Source organism: Borostomias antarcticus (assembly GCF_949987555.1).
Source record: "Borostomias antarcticus genome assembly, chromosome: 10".
Lineage (NCBI taxonomy): Eukaryota > Metazoa > Chordata > Actinopteri > Stomiiformes > Stomiidae > Borostomias > Borostomias antarcticus.
The window spans coordinates 16,981,321-17,000,577 of record NC_140243.1 but is presented as its reverse complement, the minus strand read 5'-3'; the positions used below and the strand labels follow the sequence as shown (position 1 = coordinate 17,000,577).

Below are 19,257 nucleotides of genomic sequence, written 5' to 3'. Positions count from 1 at the left end.
AGGCTATATACAAACACTGGTATGAGAAGAAAATAGCACACATTACACTGACCTAGTCTATACAGCCTATTTATACATCGGGTATATATGGTAAATGGCCTCTCATTCTTCCATTCACACACAGCTGCCATACAATGAAAGCCTGCTCATTGGGAGCAATTTGGGGTCCAGGGGCCCAAGGACCCTTTGACATGTGGACAGAAGGAGCCACGATTCGAACAGCTAACCCTATGATCACTGGACTACCCTCTCTACCTCCTGAACTATAGCCGCCCCATGGCTAATGGCCCCCAGTCTACTGAAGTTACATGTTGTAACTTGACTGTTACATTCATAAATGTAAACGATTATTCCATTCACATGGTTAAGAGTTGACCGATGTTGGCCATATCATTTCTTTACAGAGGCAGCTTGGTCTTATAGCCTATATAATAGCCTACTTTTTTTTTCTTTTTTTTATCTAGGTCGTCTTTGTTCCATTCCATTGGGCAGAAATCCTGCTATGATGGGTACTGGCCATATGAGAGCAGCAACACTCCACACAATGATTACCAAAGTCATGAAACAAGCCACAAGAGTAGACTCGATAGGTTTTCTGTTTAGCCTCCAACTTTTGTCTCCCTTCAACTCGTCGAGACTGAAGTCAACGCAGCAGAAATTGATAGGGTCCCCCGTTTGCTGGCCCTTCGACCTGGCTTGACCGAATCGTCTGTACCGAGACAGACCACATCCGACGCACAACCTTAATTCCTGTTGCCCGCCGGTGATTCCGAGATGCTCGATGACAATAGGTGAGATTGCTCTGTTGAACGCAGCGGTAAAAAACGCCCTGCCGTGGTTATTAGTGGTGTAGACAAACACATCGCACTGAAAACCGAAGTTGCTGTCCCAACGAGCAACCAGCGAGGTGGGTAGAAGTCTATGGACACTGACATTGCACTGTGGCAGTGGCTGCAGCGAGGAGCTAGACGAGGCTTCGCTCTCCTCCACGGATCTCTTCGAATACCGCGCATCCACTTCCAAGTTCGCCAAGAATCTGTTGGTGGAGTTGATGGGTGGGATGAGGAGATCATCGTCGCTCCAGCCGTGGCAACGCTGGAGCAGTCCGGCTACAGTGGTCAGAGCCAGCAGAAGAGACGGGGAGTTGTTCAGCATGGCATAGGGTGCGTCTCTCCTACTCACATGTTCCGTAGCCGTAGGTATGAAACATAACTTACGACACGTTTCCTTAGTCGCCAAACGATAGTAAATGTCTGTCACCAGAGCAAAAAAAAAACATAAGCGTTGGTCGTCTGTCGTTACTGGAGAGTGAAGTTGAGGATTTACCTACTGCGCACATGGAAACGTCAATGTGTCCATCACATGCGACGCGCGCACTCCCCCTCCCTAGGCAGTTTGGTTCTCAAAGTAACTCGCTTTTTGCCCATCCGAGCGCTATTAGCAAAATATAATCTCGTATGCTTTGAAGACAGTGCCTATTGCCTTGCTAGCCCATGCAATCCCTCGCCCAGGGGTGAGTGCAGAAAGGAGGAGTAGGGTTTGGACACACGTTTGCAACCTGCGCGCACCTCCATCTAAGCTTGTGAGCGGCACGCTCGGCAAGTATTCAAACAATGCAATTTTTCCTCAGTTGCGTAGAGGTTTTCGTTATGTTATAAAATCCAATACCAGTACCACAAAACCGTGTGGCGATACACTGTATTTTTGTGTGCGCAACGCTAGGACATGATTATATATTTTATTTCCCAGTTTACAAGCATGTGCTGCGGACAGTGTAGTGTGTGTGTGTGTGTGTGTGTATGTGTGTGTGTGTGTGTGTGCGCGCGCGCGCGCGTGCGTGAGAGAGAGAGAGAAGGAGCGTCCGTGCCGAGTTGTCCTTTTCTTTCAGAGGTGAAGGTCCTCTTTAATTCTCATTCACAGAGCTGGTCAGTCCATTGATTATTCTCAAATACCTCTTCATGGTGATTTATGGTATTTAAGTCAATTTACGGTAATTACACAACCATAAGATGGTTGTAAAATCCCTTTTAAGAGGCCAAGAGCATATGTAGGCTATCAATGCAGAGCAGGTGTTGGAGATGAATTGCCTTTAGAGGAAGTAATCATGTTAGATGCTCCCCATTTATGTTAATGAGTTATTTCCACTTCAGCACTGCTCACTGCTTTAGGAGGGTGTAAATAAGTATTGCCAGACTTGGGTCCAATTTGTGACAGCCATGGCCTGGAAGGCAACATTAAGATGGTAATATCTTTTTATTTATTACATCATGGTTTATTATTATTATTATTATTTTTTTATCCCATGGTGAAATCCTCCATTTAAGTTGACCAAAGTTTTAAAAGTTCACACCAAGGATGTGTTACCCCCCCATGAAATACCGTGTTTTTAGGGGCTTCTGGTCAGCTGCCGGTCCCTCTTGTATTTCCCAATATTCTGATCTGAATCTGAATCTTTCTTGGAAGTCTGACGTCCCATGCAGGAAAACTCACCAAACTTTGCACATAGGTCCAGTCCTATGCCAAAAGTACTCAACTGACATTATGGGCCAATAATCCTGATGGTGGCACTACAGCAACAGTCTAAAGTTTAAAACTGAAAGAAAAATCATAACAAATCAGTTATTTAAGTTTATAAACTTGTCAGTTTTGTATTTTGTTCTCCACTTGTTGAGTGTGTAGCTTGATTTTATTGTTTAGTCTTTGGTTTTGGTTTTTGCTCCTCATGGTGCCTTTAACAAATATTTTGTGGAAACTGCTGAAACCTCAATGTTACATGCACCTGTGACTTTTACATGCAACCCTTGTGATTGTGACGTTTCAAGTCGTGCGAAACCATCTATGGCTTCTCACATGGCAGGCAGCTCAACAAGAGTTAAAGCCCAGGGGGATGCAGAATAAAAGTGTTAATTCATATTCAGGCATTGTGCTGTGTGACATGATTTTTTAACAATATGTTTAATTTGTAGCCATTACTGTTTCTTCATCTTGTTTGCATCTCTTTATCTGACCAGTCTTTTGTCTGCTTGCTTGCATCTCAATCAGTCCCACCTGTGTCAGGGTTTTTCCAGGCTCAGAATGGGTCTTTGGGGTGTGATGCGCACCCAATTTTTTGGGGAAACCTTAGTTTTATGCCGAGTAGCCTGCCAGCATATATAGGCCTATATTCTTCGCTGTCGTTCTGATTGAGCTCACTTTTCACAATCACAGGAAATCTCCTTACATGACATAAAATGGATATGAAGCAAGAATGTTTAAGATATTGTACTGATAACCTGTCTATTCATTATCTTGATTTCTCGTGGTTCAAACCATGGACAATGCAAGAAAGAGGGATGGGCTGCACTTGAAACAAGCTATCAAACACATTTGGAGAGGATTTAAATTGCAATTTTTATTTTAAATTTTTTGCATTTTGGCACTGATGATTTTCATTTGGCTCTGGCTAAAATTTATTTGGGGGGTGCCAAAAAATCATCTATGCAGGTACAGTAAAACCCTGTGTGTTCAATCCAATCAATTCAATCAGTGAATCCATGCTCAGCCCAGAGTCCCATAACTCATTCCCAGCACAGTATGTAGGTCTACTAATGTTAATGCAGGATTTCTATGGTGTAAATAATATCTGTGACATTTATACTTCTTATTTTTATTTTTTTTTAGATCAAACTGCCAGCTTCTCATTTGGCTCAACAAGAACATGATCTCCCCTTGGTGTTTATGGTTGTGAGTTCAAGCCCTGGGTGATGCAGAATAAACATGCTAATGCCTACTTAGGCATTGTACTGTTTGAATTTCAGACACGAGTTTTAAGATATTTTCTAATTTAAGAAGTTTTATATAATTAGGGTCCATGCAGAGACCTTCATGTGTTTGTCATTTGCCGTCTCCTTCCTCTTCCTCCACAAAATCTTTCTTTTTCTTTTTTTGGCCCTAGAGTTGTTGACATTTGAGTTGCAGTTCACTCAGTGGTTACTGGTGCAAGGGCATGTAATGCAGTCCAGGGTAGCCAGTGGTGTACATGGGCATATTGTCACAGTCAACTGTTTGACAACGTTTGCTCTCTGTGTTTGATGTTGGACTGTAAACTCACTGGATGGCCTTCATTTTGTTTTGAGGACGTTCGGTCAATTGTGAATATGGACCCTGATTACAACTACAGCTGGGGGCACAGCTGCAGTATTTTTTTTATCCCTCTAATCAAGCTTCACACATTGTACTGGCACACCTGTTTTGTTTTGGCAAACAGTGTCACAAACCTCCCACACCATGTCCAACTCCCTGTCCCCTGTTGTGCATGAATCTGATTGGATGATGCTCTTACGATTCGCGTGTGCCTCACAGTTTAAGATTAAATGCTCTCTGATGCCTGGGAAAAATCACCCATAGACACCCACACCGCATTTTGTCACTGGAAGCCAGGTTGGAAAACTCTTTGCTTCAGCTTTGCATAAAACACATTAATTGAAGTCTCAGATAGTAGGTTCAGTGATTTACATTGCTGTAAGCAATATTTGTTCTTTTCCCTCACAGTATGTCCAGGACATCCCTATACATGTATCTAACTCCTTATGAAACAAGTCAGTATACTTAGCCTCTCCAGGTCATTCATTTTGAGGGAGAGAAAAACAAAATATTATTTCATCATACTGTCTTTCATCTTTGCTTGGTAATATGTACAACACTTGCATGCATTGTTCTCCTCAGTGCTGCTTAGAATTTGCTCTGAAGGACTACCTCCATTTGTTTGATATGAGAAGCAGCTGAAGTGAAACACACTGATTGACTTTGACCTCAATTTGCACCTGAAAGAACTCCTCTCTTTTCCTCATTATTGTTTGTCAAAATGTATTCTACTCCATATTCTCCCCACAAAAACCTTGCTCACTCGTCCTATAAACACAAAGAGCTATATTGACACATAAACACCCACACATTCCCAAATACTGTCCTTCCAAATATCAGATAGACCCCAGACCCCAGGCGAACAGAGTGAAAATGTAAATGACTCTCGTTCATTAATTATGCTATAAAAATGTAAATTACCTCAGTGCCAAAAATGCTAATGAGACAGAGATAAAAGTCCCTTGTGCCAAAGAAGAAATGTATAAAAGATCTATTTTAGCAGGAAGCAGAGAAGAGCCCTGTTAGCGGCTTCTGGCTGGGGTCCATCAGCTCTGAGCAGTAGCAGACATTTTTAGTCTGACCCTTGGCTTACGCACTGGCCTAATTATCTCTTGAATATTGTGCAGATCTTCACAATTCATCCTCACAGCCTTGTGAGCCTCCTTTCTGACTGCAGCGGCCCCTTTCATGCCACCAATGGCATGGCTGTCCACCCACTCTCATCACCACGGTAACCCGCTGGCCCTTGCTGCTTGGCAAGACATAGTCAGGTTCATTATGTTTTAAATTTAACTTCTGTTGGAATGTTTGGAGGATTTGCAAAACTATACATTTTTGGAAAGGGTATTGTACAAGGAATTAGAAAATCAATGTTTCCATTTGCTCAGATGTCTATGTGGCAGCCATCTTGGAATTTACAAAATGGCCACAATAAAACGTAAGTTTTGGAATATCTCGGATTCTAAATAAGCTGGAACATTGATTTTAACTGCTAAACCTATATTTCCTGGGTCAAGGAATCCAATGATGCCAACAAAATTGAGGTAGAACTGAATAAAATGCATTTTAACAAAACATTTGCTCTTTCTTTACCTAGAACTCAATAGGGAGGGGCCATAGAAATGGACGTGTTCTTCAGTAAGAGGTCATAGTTTGCTGTGACTAGTACTAGAATGTCTATGTCTAGCGAGAAGGTCATAGTTTGCTGTAAACTAGCGTGTCTGTTTCAGGTGATAAGAACACCAACTGTGCATCAGGTGGGTTTTGCTGTAAACTGTATATGAACTTGTGGAGGAGAACACAGAACATTCCTATGTAATTTGCTGTTACATGTATTGTATGATTCTACTGTATAACTGATTTGATGTTTACTGTATTGTAGAGAATAATGGCGTTGAGAATGGATTGAGACCCCTCATACCCTCATCTTTGTGGATGAAGCCGGCTTCAACCTGGCCAAAGGATGAAGACGTGGCCGGAATATTATCGGCCACCGGGAGACGGTGGATGTCCCAGGCCAGCATGGGGGCAATATAACTATGTGTGCTGCCATTTCTGAAAATGGTTTGGCCGCCCACATTCCCAGTCTTGGCCCATACAATACTCAGAAGCTCCTGGTGTTCTTGGATCGCCTTCATTACGATCTAATACTGGAAAATGAAAGAGGTTTCATACAGCCTCACTTATCAAAATGTGTCATTGTGTGGGACAATGTCAGCTTCCACCATGGCCCGCTCATCAGCGCCTGGTTCACTGCTCACCCAAGAATGCTAATGGTGTTCCTACCCCCTTCCTCCCCATACCTCAATCCCATCCAGGAGTTCTTTTCTGCCTGGAGGGGGAGGGTCTATGAGCATCGGGCTCAGAACCAGAGGTCCCTGATCCAAGCAATGGATGGCGCTTGTGAGGATGTCACAGCAGACCAGTGTAGGGGACGGCTGCGTCCCGCAGCATCGCAAGAGAGAGTATCTGGTGTGATGTGGACGAAAATCTGGGGCCAGATTTGGATACATATAATTTTCCTTTTTTTGTGTTGATGTGTTTATATTTCAGTATTGTGCTGCATACATTTTGTTTTTACTGTGATGTATGGCAGTTACCTTGTTACTTTACACTATGTATGTGAATAAAAATACAGTAACAATTTCCATGGCAGTGAGCGCAATGTGTGCTTCAAACCTTGTAGGCTACTCTTGAAATCATATTTTTTCAGTTTGGTACACATTTGTATTCTGTTGGCAGACAAAAACATCTATAACAGTTCAAGTGTCAATGAAGGACTGGGTCGAGACTGAAATGTGGACATGAGGTATATTTCCATGGTCCACTGCCATAGTGACAAAACATTTAAACATTTGGACCAACAGTGTTTACACAATGCCAAAGGGACTTTGCATTTTGGGGGCACTGACTATTTATATGAGAAAATGATTTTGTCTTGACACACAAGTTAACTGTTTTGGGAGAGATATGACCTTTTGCAGCTGAGCTATGGTGTTGTGCTGAACCATATGGTCTTTTTTGCCAAATGCACTAGAGCTTTGAGAATGTCCTTTCTGTTTCAAGAAATGAGCCAAAGCAATTGAGAAGGAAGTCTTTCATTTTGGGGGCACTGACTATTTATATGAGAAAAGGATTTAGTTTTGAAGCATGAATTAACTGTTTGGGAGAGATACAATATGACCTTTTGCCACTGAGCTATGGTGTTGTGCTGGGCCATATAGACTATATTGCCAAATGCATCTAGAGCTTTGAGAATATAATTTCTGTTTCAAATGAGCCAAAGCAATCGAGAAAAGCTGTATCATTCTGTGGTCTAAACGTGCATGTCATGATGCTGAAGATGATTACAGAAACATCAAAAGTTCACACTTGATACATTTTAAACTTGATGATCAAATGATCAATAAAAAGTATGTTAAAATGCATTTTAGTCAGTTCTACCTCAGTTTTGATAGCACCATTGGATTCACTGACCCTGAAAATGTAGGTTTAGTAGTTATAATCAATGTTCCTGCTTATCTAGAAGCCGAGATATTACAAAACTTACGTCATCCATGATCCAAATTTAAACTGCAACTGATCTTTGACAGGTCTGTATAAAAGCACCCTACCCCCGGCCTGGCGTTCCCGATATCTGTGGGAATGCTGATAGATAGATAGATAGATAGATAGATAGATAGATAGATAGATAGATAGATAGATAGATAGATAGATAGATAGATAGATAGATAGATAGAGTAGATGTTGTATTAGGTTCAGTACAGTAGGGACAACAAAAAGGCACATTGGACAGACAAGTGTTGCTCTAATCAACGATAATCAGAATGACTTATGGAGGAGCCCTTCTAGAAGCCAAGCGAGGTAGGGGTGATGGGGGTGGGTGGTGTGGGGTGGCAGAAGGAAGGGGAGGTGAAGAAGGATGCGTTGTTTTTGTGTGGAAGTGCCTTCCTTGCTTACAGGACACACCGCTGTCAGCCCTGATGATTCAAAGCAAAACATCAAAACAATGATTAACAACAAGACGAGCTAGCATGACACGGGCGCAGGGAAACACCGGAGGAATGAGAGCTGCGCAGCGCCGTCTCAGTCTTTAATGACACTCTGGGTGAATTTGCAATGAGGAGGAGTTAATTTTCCACTGACGTTTTGGCTCTTCATGACATGTTGCTGGTTAGGTGGATTGATCTGAAACCATGGGCTATGGAAACTGGAGAGCCTGGAGGGCTTGCTCTCAGATCCTCTACCCACAATGTACTGTATATCTGATTAGAGGGACCACCAGGCTGCCAACAGGCATGGTTGAAAATCTTAAGATTTATTTATTCCTATGGGTCCTTTGTCTCCTCTGGGAAAAGATCATTGAAAAACACCTGCCACCCTCTGAGGGACTGTCAGCTTGAAATAGGCCTTGAAAACAACATCCCACTTATCAGCCCCTCTGAACAGCCAGGCAGAGTTGCAGACCTATCAAGCTGTTTCTCACTGGTCCTGGGAAGCTGAGATGGTGTGAGATTGCTTCTCGCCCACGTCGTCAGCACCGGCAACGCCGCCACTGCTGCTATTCATTCGGCATGGATGTGAATCACACACTCGTCCCTGAAAGGTCATCTTGGACAGGTAGGGACAAGCCATTCCCCAGCTCTCTGGTGCCATGTGATAGTTTGTCATCTGGCTCTGGGCGAGTGAAATGTAATCGCCCTGCTGAAACAGGAATGATTAGCGTGGGCTGTTTGTCATTGAATAGGGAAGTAGGAGGTGGGAGGGTTAGGGGCTGCTTGCAGAAAAGATTACTTTAATTGTAAAACAAGAAAGAAATATTGTTTGAGCTGCCATTCAAAAATATCCAAAGACCTAGTCAAAAATGTCTGTCATTACTATTATCTGCAGAATGATTCTCGGTAGAAAAACGTGGCATTGTTCTGTGGCCTTCACATCAGATTGTATTATAAAGACATTTTATGCAGGAGTTTGTGATGGAAAGAAAGAAAGAAAGAAAATGAATGCGAGGGCATGACTTATTCAACGCCTCAGTGTGTTTTGTTGTGCCTCCTCCACCACAACAAACATTTCCTCCCAGCATCCACAGCAAGACTTCTCCTCCCCAAGAGTCAGAGGACACCATGCCTCCATATGCCTGGACTGAGATAACATTAGTTTCTATAATGAAATTGTATTTTTAAAGCTTCCATCTCCTTTTTTGTAGTTAGTTATCAAGAGAGATTGAGAGCCTTTACCCCATGTGAACTTGTAATTACCTTTGCCTCAGCGACAGCGCAGGGTGAGGTACTGTAATGTTTTTGGTAGCGTGTGTGTGTGTATGTGTGTATGTGTGTGTGTGTGTGTGTGTGTGTGTGTGTGTGTGTGTGCATTTGTTTGCAGGACTACACAAAAACTACTGGACCGATATTCACAAAACTCAGTGGAGGGGTGTAGCATGCTCCCATTTAGAAAGCATTACATGTTGGTGCAGATCCGAAGCACGGTTTGGGTCCACGGACCGCCCAAGCACAGCTGGCAATTCACTGCCATTCATTTTTTTAACCAGGACTACGGAAAAACTTTCTGACCAATTTTTATTTACTCAGTGGAGTGGTGTAGCATGGGTGAACTTACAACTAGAGGTCTTCTCGGGTCTAAAATGTGGACCCGAAACCGAGATGGACCCGAGACATTTGTTCCGAGATCCGACTAAATCCGATCATTTTTAAAAATATGTATACCGGACCCGATTTTGTCCGAGAGCAGGAGTAGGACAGAGACCCGAGACCCGAGTCGGATCGGGTATTTTACGGATCCGACAGGCAGTAGTAGCAAGTAGCAGTAGCATTAATCGCTTAGGCTGTCACGGCTGTTGGCTTGCATGCTGTTGCATCACAGTTGGATGGAATTGCGATTTATCCTCTCAATCTCGACAGGATCAATCGCTGTTTTGTCAGGCTGTGATGTAGCAGCATGGAAATGAAACGGCCGTAAATAAATAAGGCTACACAAAGCTGCCGCTAGGTTTTTCCTCTTTATATAAAATTTCTTTCATCTTACTTTTCACAAGGTAGGCTACTGGTGGTGGCTGCTGTGTCTCCGCTCGCGTCGCGGGGGTGCTAGAGACACAGGGTTTGGACTGGGGTGTGCGGGGGGAAAGCCCGGAGTGCACCGCACTGCCTCCCGCAGGGTCATTCAATTTTGGCACAGAGCCACGAAATGCATTCAGGGGCGGAGGTCTGTGCTCTCTAAGTACCATTTCTAATTGTTATCTATAATGAGTTTATTCCGGATTATTTCTCATTCTTGACCACAAGATTCTTGCCCAAAGTCAAATATCAAGTCAGGCATGAGCTCCGTGGCTTTCTTGGCTAATTGTACAAAATAACCTCACCACATAGTCCTTCACCTCTGATTTGAGATAAACCATAGAGAGATCAGATAGATCATAATTCTAGGTTTTTCATTGGGTCTTTCTGGAAAGTAGCTTTACTGAACCATGCACATCAGTGAAGATTGACATCCTCCTGCAGGACTAGTGACCTAAAGGTGAACCCATCCTATCTATTCTCAATCAAGCTAACACAATCCTTAGTTCATAGACAATAGCCCTAAGGTCATTCTAAATCCCCATTTTCTCTGAAAAGAAAATCTCACAATTGAATTGTCTCAAATCTTCTTTGGAGTGCTAAAACGGTCTGCCCCTAAATGCCTCAGGAAAATTGGGCCTCATTCACCAATGAAGTTAAGAATTTCTTTGGAAGCATTTCTTCTTAAAATCCACTTACACCGTTTCCAAGAAGATCCCCCCAATAGGGTCTGGCATTCACCAATGTTCTCACATGTGGGAACTAAGAACAGAATCTATGAACACGGAAGAGCAGTCTTAAGTAGGCTACTGACTATTCCTGCGAAAGACATGTTCATTTAAAATGATTTGTGATTTCGTTTACTTCAAATCTACAGTTGTATAAAATTATAGGCATGCAATACTATAATATTTGTATAATTGATCTTATAATAATGGTTTTCATTATTTTACAAAGCGAGAGTCCTGTCTGTCCAATAATATCCCCGATGCGCCGGGTCTAACTGTGTGCCCTTCTCCGGATACAGCGTTAACTGAACTGAACAAGTAGGCTAATATCATCCCATGCATTTTACTTTACACTGCTAAATATGACAGGTGGAGTCCGGTCTTTAGATTTTCGTTTGGGCATGCCGCGTTGACAGCTGTGGCTATTTAATAGCCTACATTTTTGTAGACTGTAGGCTATTGTATATTTTATTATCACTTTGACATGTTGTACTGTTCTGCCTGCTATGTTTATGCACCAAGGCAAATTCCTAGTAGTAAGCAGTAGCGGGGGGCCAAAGGGGTGCCCGCCCCGGGCCCATAGGGTCCACACTCTTAAAGGACAATGCTCGTTTTTGACAACCTGGAACTTAATTACGACATATTATAAGACGTTTGACTCACCGAGATCACTTTGGTGTAGTTCGAAGGCATGTAGAAGAAATTTAAAATCCAGCGCGAGCCAGTATATCCATGTAATGGCGGTGGTCGGGGCACTTAGAATGCAGTTTCTAAAACCATTTTCTGCCGCGAAACGGTTGTTTTCATCAATCTGTCTTGATGAATCGCTAGTTGTGCTTACATAGAGCATAGGCCTGTTGTGTTGTTTTTCACATGCCTCTGTAATATGATCTTTAGAAACGTCTTTAGACACGAAATAGCTTCCTCCCTTGCTCCAGCACGCATGCGCACAAGCATGCTGGAGCAACGATTGCGCGCTGTGCGAATGCGTGCAATCGTTAAGGTTTTTCACTGGGCATTATTTGTGGGTAAAGCATTGTGGTTAATGCTGACTGATGCTGTAGGTTGGTTTGTTTTCTTTATATCTTATCACCATGTATGTTGACAATACAACCTGTTGACAAGGTAGTTAGAAACGATGCTTTGTTCTCATGAAATGCATCTGCAATCATTTCCTTTGAGATCTAACTGTGCATGGGAGCGGACCTTGAGATTTTTTTTTTTTTTTAAGCTGTGCATACACTTTTCCACTGCTTTCTGCTCACTGTAATACATTGTGTTTTATTTCAATGTCCTTTCTCTGCTCCAGTTGTTGTACAGTAGCATAGCTGGAACCCTGTGACAGCAGCATAATAACAGCAGCATAATGATGATTATTATCACATGAAAATGTTTGGATTGACATTGATTGACTTCAGTGACATTCCAGAATCCTCCAATATTCAAAAAATATTCAGCACATGTATACACACCAAAAACCTCAATACAACACTTTCAATTTTGGATGGGACTGAACTACACAATTTTAATTATTTAAATGATCCGTACCCAACAAACTTATCGGATTGATCGCCCTGGTGAGTTATTCTCCACTTTTGTTAATTTTATTTATAAATCCTTATAATTGAATGTTGTGGTGAAAATTACAGAGATATTTTTTGCTTCACTCTGACCTCCCAGACCTGGAAACCCCAGCAGGGTGGACCAGTCCTCTCAACCAATCATCATCCTTGTCAGCGACGAAGAGGACAGCGTCACAGAGGTCATTGTGCTTCAGAGCAGTGATAATGAAGAAGATTCAGATTCAGATCAGTTCATTGCCATGGTTTGCACATTTGTTTAGGAATTTGTTTAGATCAATGGTGCATACACTGATGGAGACACCATTACACAGGGTGCAGGGCAGGACAGTGCAAATACAAAATACAATATAGCCCCAAAATAAAAAGTAAAAATGCAAAATACACAATAAATACAGAATGGTGTGGTGAGAGTACAGTGTATGTGCAAAGTGTAGTGTGATGTACCCTGTATAATATGCAATGTTTTGTCTATACATTGTGTGTACCATTGTGATATGAAGAACAATCAGCGGCCGTGTGCAAATGGTGCAGAGAGTATGGGTTAGTGGGTTATAGCTGCTCAGTGGAGCGGATGATGCACTGCAGTCTGGCTTTGTTTTTTTCTGTGGCGGCAGAGAACCATGTGGTGATGGAGGTGGTGAGGATGGACTTGATGATGGAGGTGTAGAAGAGTACCATCATTGCCTTTGGCAGGTTGGATTTCTTCAGCTCAGGAAGTATATCCTCTGCTGTGCCTTTTTGATGAGGGAGCTGATGTCCAGCTCCCACTTGAGGTCCCGGGAGATAATGGTGCCCAAGAAGTGGAAGGAGTTAACAGAGTCTATTGGGGGGGGGGCTAGGTTCTTTCTGAAGTCTACAATCATCTCCACTGTCTTGAGGGTGTTGAACTCCAGGTTGTCTTGGTCACACAAGGACAGCAGCTGGTCAGTCTCCCACTTGTAGGCAGACTGGTCGCCCTCAGAGATGAGTTCTATGAGGGTGGTGTCGTCAAACTTCAGAAGCTTGACAGCCTGGAGGTGCAGCTGTTCTTGTACAGGGAGAAGAGTAGAGGGGAAAGGACGCAGCCTTGGGGGGAACCTGTGCTGATGGTCCTGGAGTCAGAGATGTGCTTGTCCAGTTTCACATGCTGCTTCCTGTCAGACAGGAAGTCTGATCCACCTGCAGGTGGAGTCAGGCACGCACATCTGGGAGAGCATGCCCTCCAGAGTGGGTGGAAGGATGGGGTTAAAAGCAGAGCTTAAGTCCACAAACAGAATAGTGGCGTAGGCACAGTAGCTGTGGAGTCCAGGTGCTGGAGAATGTAGTGTAGGGCCATGTTTACTGCGTCGTCCACTGACCTGTTGGCTCTGTAGGCGAACTGCAGGGGATCCAGGAGTGGGTCTGTGAGGTCGGTCTCCAGTTCATCTCTGTCATCTCTCTAAGCTCCCCTGAGGATGAGGAGCAGGTCTGCCAGACTGGGCCACCTTCGGATGGAGAACATCTTATGAGCACTCGTGCCTTGGAGATGTTGAGGAACCGCATCGGTCGCAGTCAAGTGTCCATCGGTAACAGTTCCACTCTGTCACGATGAGTGACACCAGCGATGAGGATGGGAGGAGCTCTAGGTGGACTATGTCTCCTACACACTGTAACTGCAGCTTCTCCCGTTTGTTGTTGACCTCCCTTCTGGCCTGAGGGTTCTGGTCAGGTGGTGATTACCAGTGGGTTAGGACAGTGACTCTGACTAGAGAGAGAACTTTAATTTGCTGTTATTTCCTTGGTTTTAATGAACTGAGTCTCTAATCAGAATAGATGACTTCGACTTGTATTCTGTTTTGTCCTGAATGTGTTACACAATCTTTTGAAATAAGATAGATAGGTCTATGCAATGAAACAATGGTGCCTATTTTGTAGTTTCCAGAGATTGAAAATTATAAAGAACCAAGTACATTTCAAAATATGAAAAACATTGGAACAAGGTAAACTTAAAACCATCTACATAAATATACACCTGGTTTAAATCAGTGATTGCCAGTTAGGCCTACCGTTGAGAGTTCTATTATAATGTAGTTCCAAACACTTCTCTCACTGCTGTAAAGGGAAGCTGTGTTAATAAAGTTTTTCAAAACAATATGGCGGCGCACACGGTGTGGTCGTGAGCCATAGCAACGGTTTGCATTGAATCTAATAAATGTGCCGTACGTGGCATTTACAATGCGGTTAAGGTTATGGATAACGATTCATATAATTTTGTAAGTTTTAGGACCTGGAAATTAGCACAGTGAGTAGCTCATAAGCCCTTGGTGTGATCGTCCTTGACACGTTGTAGGTTATGTTGATGCAACATTCGTAACGTTAGCTAAAATAGCTGTCTGGTTCGCTAGCTAAGTTTGCTAATTATAGCTAGCCATTAGCCTTCTACAGTGGCTAGTTACCAAATATCTCCCAGGTGTGTCTGCCCTTTCCCTCATGTGTCATCCCTGAGAGCAGTTTGTATGTTATGTTGTATGAGCGAAAAGTGGCTAGCTAACAGTACTACAGTATGATCACTTTTTGAAGTCAAGGTTAATGTGTAATTTAACGAAACGTCTCTCCTGACTGGCTGATGTGCCACTACATTGATTGTGCGCAGGCAGTTATGTAATAGCCTACCTACAGACAAACAGACCTGCGCAGGCTACGGCACTCCTAAATATGACACCATGGTCTTTTTGGCCCTGACTTTCAAATGGATTAGCTGCTGTAACCATAGAAACATACTACCATCCACTACCACTATCTCTGCCTCTCTCCCCTACACACTCGCTCACATAGCAGCTACAGGAACATGGCCTCATGTGTTCCTGTGCTGTAGCTGGAGAAAAGAGAGCTGGCTGCGCCTTCGCTCGTCTCCAGAGAGAGTGGGCAGCAGTGGATCATGCATAACTATGGTGTGAGTGGGTGGCTGAGAGGAGCTAGCCAGCTGATGCTCCTCCTCGCCGAGCTGTCTCCCCTGCTGTACTCTGCCTTAGCCGCCCTGTCTTACCAAGCCACACGGGGACTGCATGTCGACAGGCTGCCGTAGTAATCTGATGACCTATCATCTGTCGGAGCACGGGGGACATTTAAAATCTAAATTCTCCCTAGTGTTGTCTCTCTGATTGTTGTGGTCTTCGCCAGGTTTCAAGAGATTTGCTATCTTTTACCTGTTTGCGTCATGTTGTCATTGGAAGTGTCTTCTTGATGAGCTGGCATCAACTTTGTCTCTGTGACTGAATGATGTTCTCTTGTTGCCAAGGTTACAATGTTGGAAGTGTTAGCCTTCTTGGGTTACTTTGATGACTTGTGTGTGTGTGTGTGTGCCTTAACTGTCTGGGTTATTGTAGGCTATGTGTAATATTTATATTGTACCAAAATCACGCCTTCAGCTCAGGCCACGGCATGCGTTCTCTCTTCATAATCCTGCCAACTGCATGTTCTTTAGGGATGAAGATGTGAATGGTGCTCCAGTTCCCTCCTTCCCTTCTCGCTAAGCTCTGTGTCCTTTTGTTGCCTAGGTGACAGAGCCATGCAGATGCCCTTGTGCAGACTGGCTCTCTGCCCACGGGGCCTGGCAAGGTCAGGGCGACATAGCAGGGGTGCTCTCCTGACCCCCAGGGCCGCCCGGCTCCTGCCTCCCTCAGTGCGGACCCTGTTCAGTGAGACAGGGGTGTGGGAGAGGGACTACAGAGCAGAGACCAGGCGCAGGGTGGAGGAATGGTGGCATCCACGTATCATGGAGCAGTGGCGGAAGGATACTCAGGAGGAGGTGAGTCGGCCCCTGTCACACAGGGATTGGTTCCTATCCGCCTCCAGTGGTGCGTAGATGTGCGTAGAAGACATTGTTTACAGTGAGGTAGTTCTAAAATGTAATAAGATATGCATTCAGTTTCAGATATCAGCAAATTATGTTTTTGGGTAGGATAAGTTGCACTGCAGGCCAAATCAAATTAAGTCAAATCAAAATAATCAAATACAAATATTTTCTGAGAAGCATTAATGAGCCACTGTAGAAATCTGGAACAGTTGCCAGATAATTCGTTTATTGTGTGCTGTGAACCATGTCTCCGGATGCTTGCTACTTACAAAACCAATTCTCAGTTTCCCATTTATCCACTTGTGTTATGGAAACTGGTCGTAACCATCAGCAACAGTCGATAACGAGCGCAGAGATCCTTTGAGCAGCTCTTCCTCTCTTTGTTCCTCTGTGCTTGCTGAGTCTCCCAGCCCCCATCCTCCTGACCCCAGCTAATGAATGCTGAGAGAGTGTCCTCAGATAACCTCTCCCCCAGCTGGCCTTTCCACAAAGATTAGTTATTCAAGATGGAGAGGATCTGAGGATCTGAGTCTACTAGCACTGGCTGCTTACTTCCAACACTGTTGTCTGTGCAGTCGCAGAGTTGTGCTGACCCAGCCGTGGCCCGGGTCAACTATACTGTATCTGAGTAGTCTCGCAAGCCAGACGAGTCGACTTCTGGCCCGGACTGTCAACTACATCTGGTATTCAGACGCAGAAATTTTGATGAAGGAAGTTGGGGAAAAAACGGGCGGATATCCCGTCAAAATTCCGTAGAGAGTAGTAGACAGTCCGGACCGGAAGTGATGAGTTTTTTTAAGAACTTCCTTTTACAAATTCTAAGCGGCTGAAGTCAAGACTCTCCTCCGTAGAGAGTCTGGCTCCGAGACTAGTATCTGAGTAACTATGAATCTAATCCAGTGATTAGACTCCTTTATTTTAAATAGGCTCGTACACGTTTCATGATTATGGCTGTAATTTATTTCCCAGACAGATAATGCCTACATGGTTCGAAAGAACCTGTTTTGTGTACCTGACTACTACCTTTAATCTTTTGCCTTTCCAGAGTTCCCAAAGGAAGAAGTTTTATGTCCTGTCCATGTTCCCGTATCCGTCGGGGCGCCTCCACATGGGCCATGTGCGTGTGTACACCATCAGTGACACCATAGGCCACTACCAGAGGATGAGGGGACACCAGGTATGTCGTTCCTAAGTGGGCGGCCATTTTCTCACAGTCTATCTATAGCCCTTGACCCTGTTTAAAGGTTCGATTGTAGTAAATCCAGAACACTGTTGTTAACTCAACTGTAGGGAATGTGAAATTTGAATCCCCCCCTCCAAAGTTTTGGCACCTATTTTCCTCCTCTCTCTGTAAGTGTGTCTTGTCTCCCTCCCTTTGTCTCTCTCTCTCTCTCTCCCTCTCTCTCTCTCTCTCCATCATTCTATTGTGGGCCCACAAAGACTGGATCATCACGACTTGGCCTTAAGGCCGCCGCGTCACTGTTCTCGGCAGTTTCGACGCTCTCTCTCTCTCTCTCTCCTCCTCTGGAGTGGAGAGGCCTGGGTGCTCATTATAGTGCAAGGCAATGCATTGATGTCCTAGTCAGAATCACAATGGTCGTCTCGGGCGCACGGCTGGAGGAGTTGAATGAGATGCCGTCCTCCTCACTCGTGGCGGCTCTGAAGAGCCTCTCCATTGTGGCAGTGGTACCCTGCGTCCCCGCTGCTCATCTGAGTGGCTGAGGAGGAAGTGGGTGTGAAGCTCAGCGGGGCGTCCAGAGGGCCCCCCCCCTGTGTAAGAATAGGCACAGAAGATTACCGTGATTTTCTCCGCTGTTTTGTTGTAGCCGTCGTCGGTGAGTGCTGCGTGCTTCCAGGGGTAGGGCAGAGGGCAAGCACCGCCAGTCCTGGTTGTTAAATAGGGCTGGGTATCAATTCGAATTTCAAGATTCGATTCCGATTCACAAGGTTCAGAATTGATTATCACGATTCGATTTGGTTAGTGTTACTAAAACCTGTTTGTTTTTTTTAGCTGTAACCTTAATTACATGACTGCCAAGTTATGCAACACATCAATACTATGGCTGGGTATCGATACTGATTTCCAAAAATGAATGAATGAATGAATCTTTGAATGAATTAATGAACTATTCATTCCTTCATTTATTCATTCATGAATCGATTCTGGATCATTTGACATTTGATCATTAATCGATTTTTGAAACCCAGCCCTATTGTTAAACTGTCGTGTTGTACATCACTCCACAGTAAATGGCTCTCTAGGGACCGTGTTTGTGGCTGGCTCCTGTCAGAGTGTGTCAGTAATGCAGACTGTCAGCCAAGTCCCTCAGAGGGGTTGGATGCTGATGGATGGATCGTATTCTCCAATCCAACCTATAACCTTTTTACTTGGAGGCACTGGTGCTCCCAACCTCAAACAGTTAGGAGCACCAGCACAAATTTAGGAGCACCCATCAAAATGTAAGAAGCACCAACAATAGGCCTATTTGTAATAGATTTTTTGTATTATAGCTAGCCATGGGACGGTATGATAACTAAAATTTATTATTATTATGTAATTTATGTAATGTAATATATATATATTATATATATATATATATATATACACACAACATACATTCAGAAAATGTACAGTAGGCCATTTTTATTTTTAAATAACAAACAGCCTAGAACATTTGTGAGGGCACTGTGACTATAGGTTGTCAGGCCAAACATGTAGGCTACTGTAGACTAGCAATTTAATGTCAATGAATGAAAAGATGGGGCTCCACACTCCCATTGAGGAAGCATTGTCGGTGTTCCATAACCTGGGCTTGGTAACTTGAGCTCAAGGTGCTACAGTATGCGCACGTGAAGTCGAGAGCTTTGTCCCAGTCCAAATCCTGTGCTTCTGCAACCCTAAGCCAAGCTATGGCTGGTTAGTTTCTTTTTCACCGCTA

General features: G+C 43.8%; 2 protein-coding genes across 4 annotated transcripts in view; one reads left to right on the top strand and one right to left on the bottom strand.

The window, feature by feature from the left end:
* Positions 1–456: 456 nt before the first annotated feature.
* On the bottom strand, positions 457–1,157 carry tmem158 (transmembrane protein 158; the record flags this gene model as incomplete). Its single annotated transcript, XM_084444961.1, has 1 exon — positions 457–1,157. The coding sequence occupies exon 1, from the start codon at positions 1,153–1,155 to the stop codon at positions 457–459; it is 699 nt and encodes a 232-aa protein (XP_084301087.1). The 5' UTR covers positions 1,156–1,157.
* The window catches only part of lars2 (leucyl-tRNA synthetase 2, mitochondrial), a 57,202-nt gene continuing 38,714 nt past the window's right edge, over positions 770–19,257 (top strand). Inside the window, exons 1-3 of one of the 3 annotated variants that reach the window (XM_084444959.1) lie at positions 770–791; positions 16,020–16,270; positions 17,364–17,495. In XM_084444959.1, the coding sequence (XP_084301085.1) occupies positions 782–791; positions 16,020–16,270; positions 17,364–17,495 (393 nt within the window). In that variant the 5' untranslated portion in view covers positions 770–781. Of the gene's footprint in view, positions 792–13,927; positions 14,049–14,685; positions 14,765–16,019; positions 16,271–17,363; positions 17,496–19,257 lie in introns of those variants that run through there. The other 2 variants (XM_084444958.1, XM_084444960.1) reach the window with 2 other exon arrangements.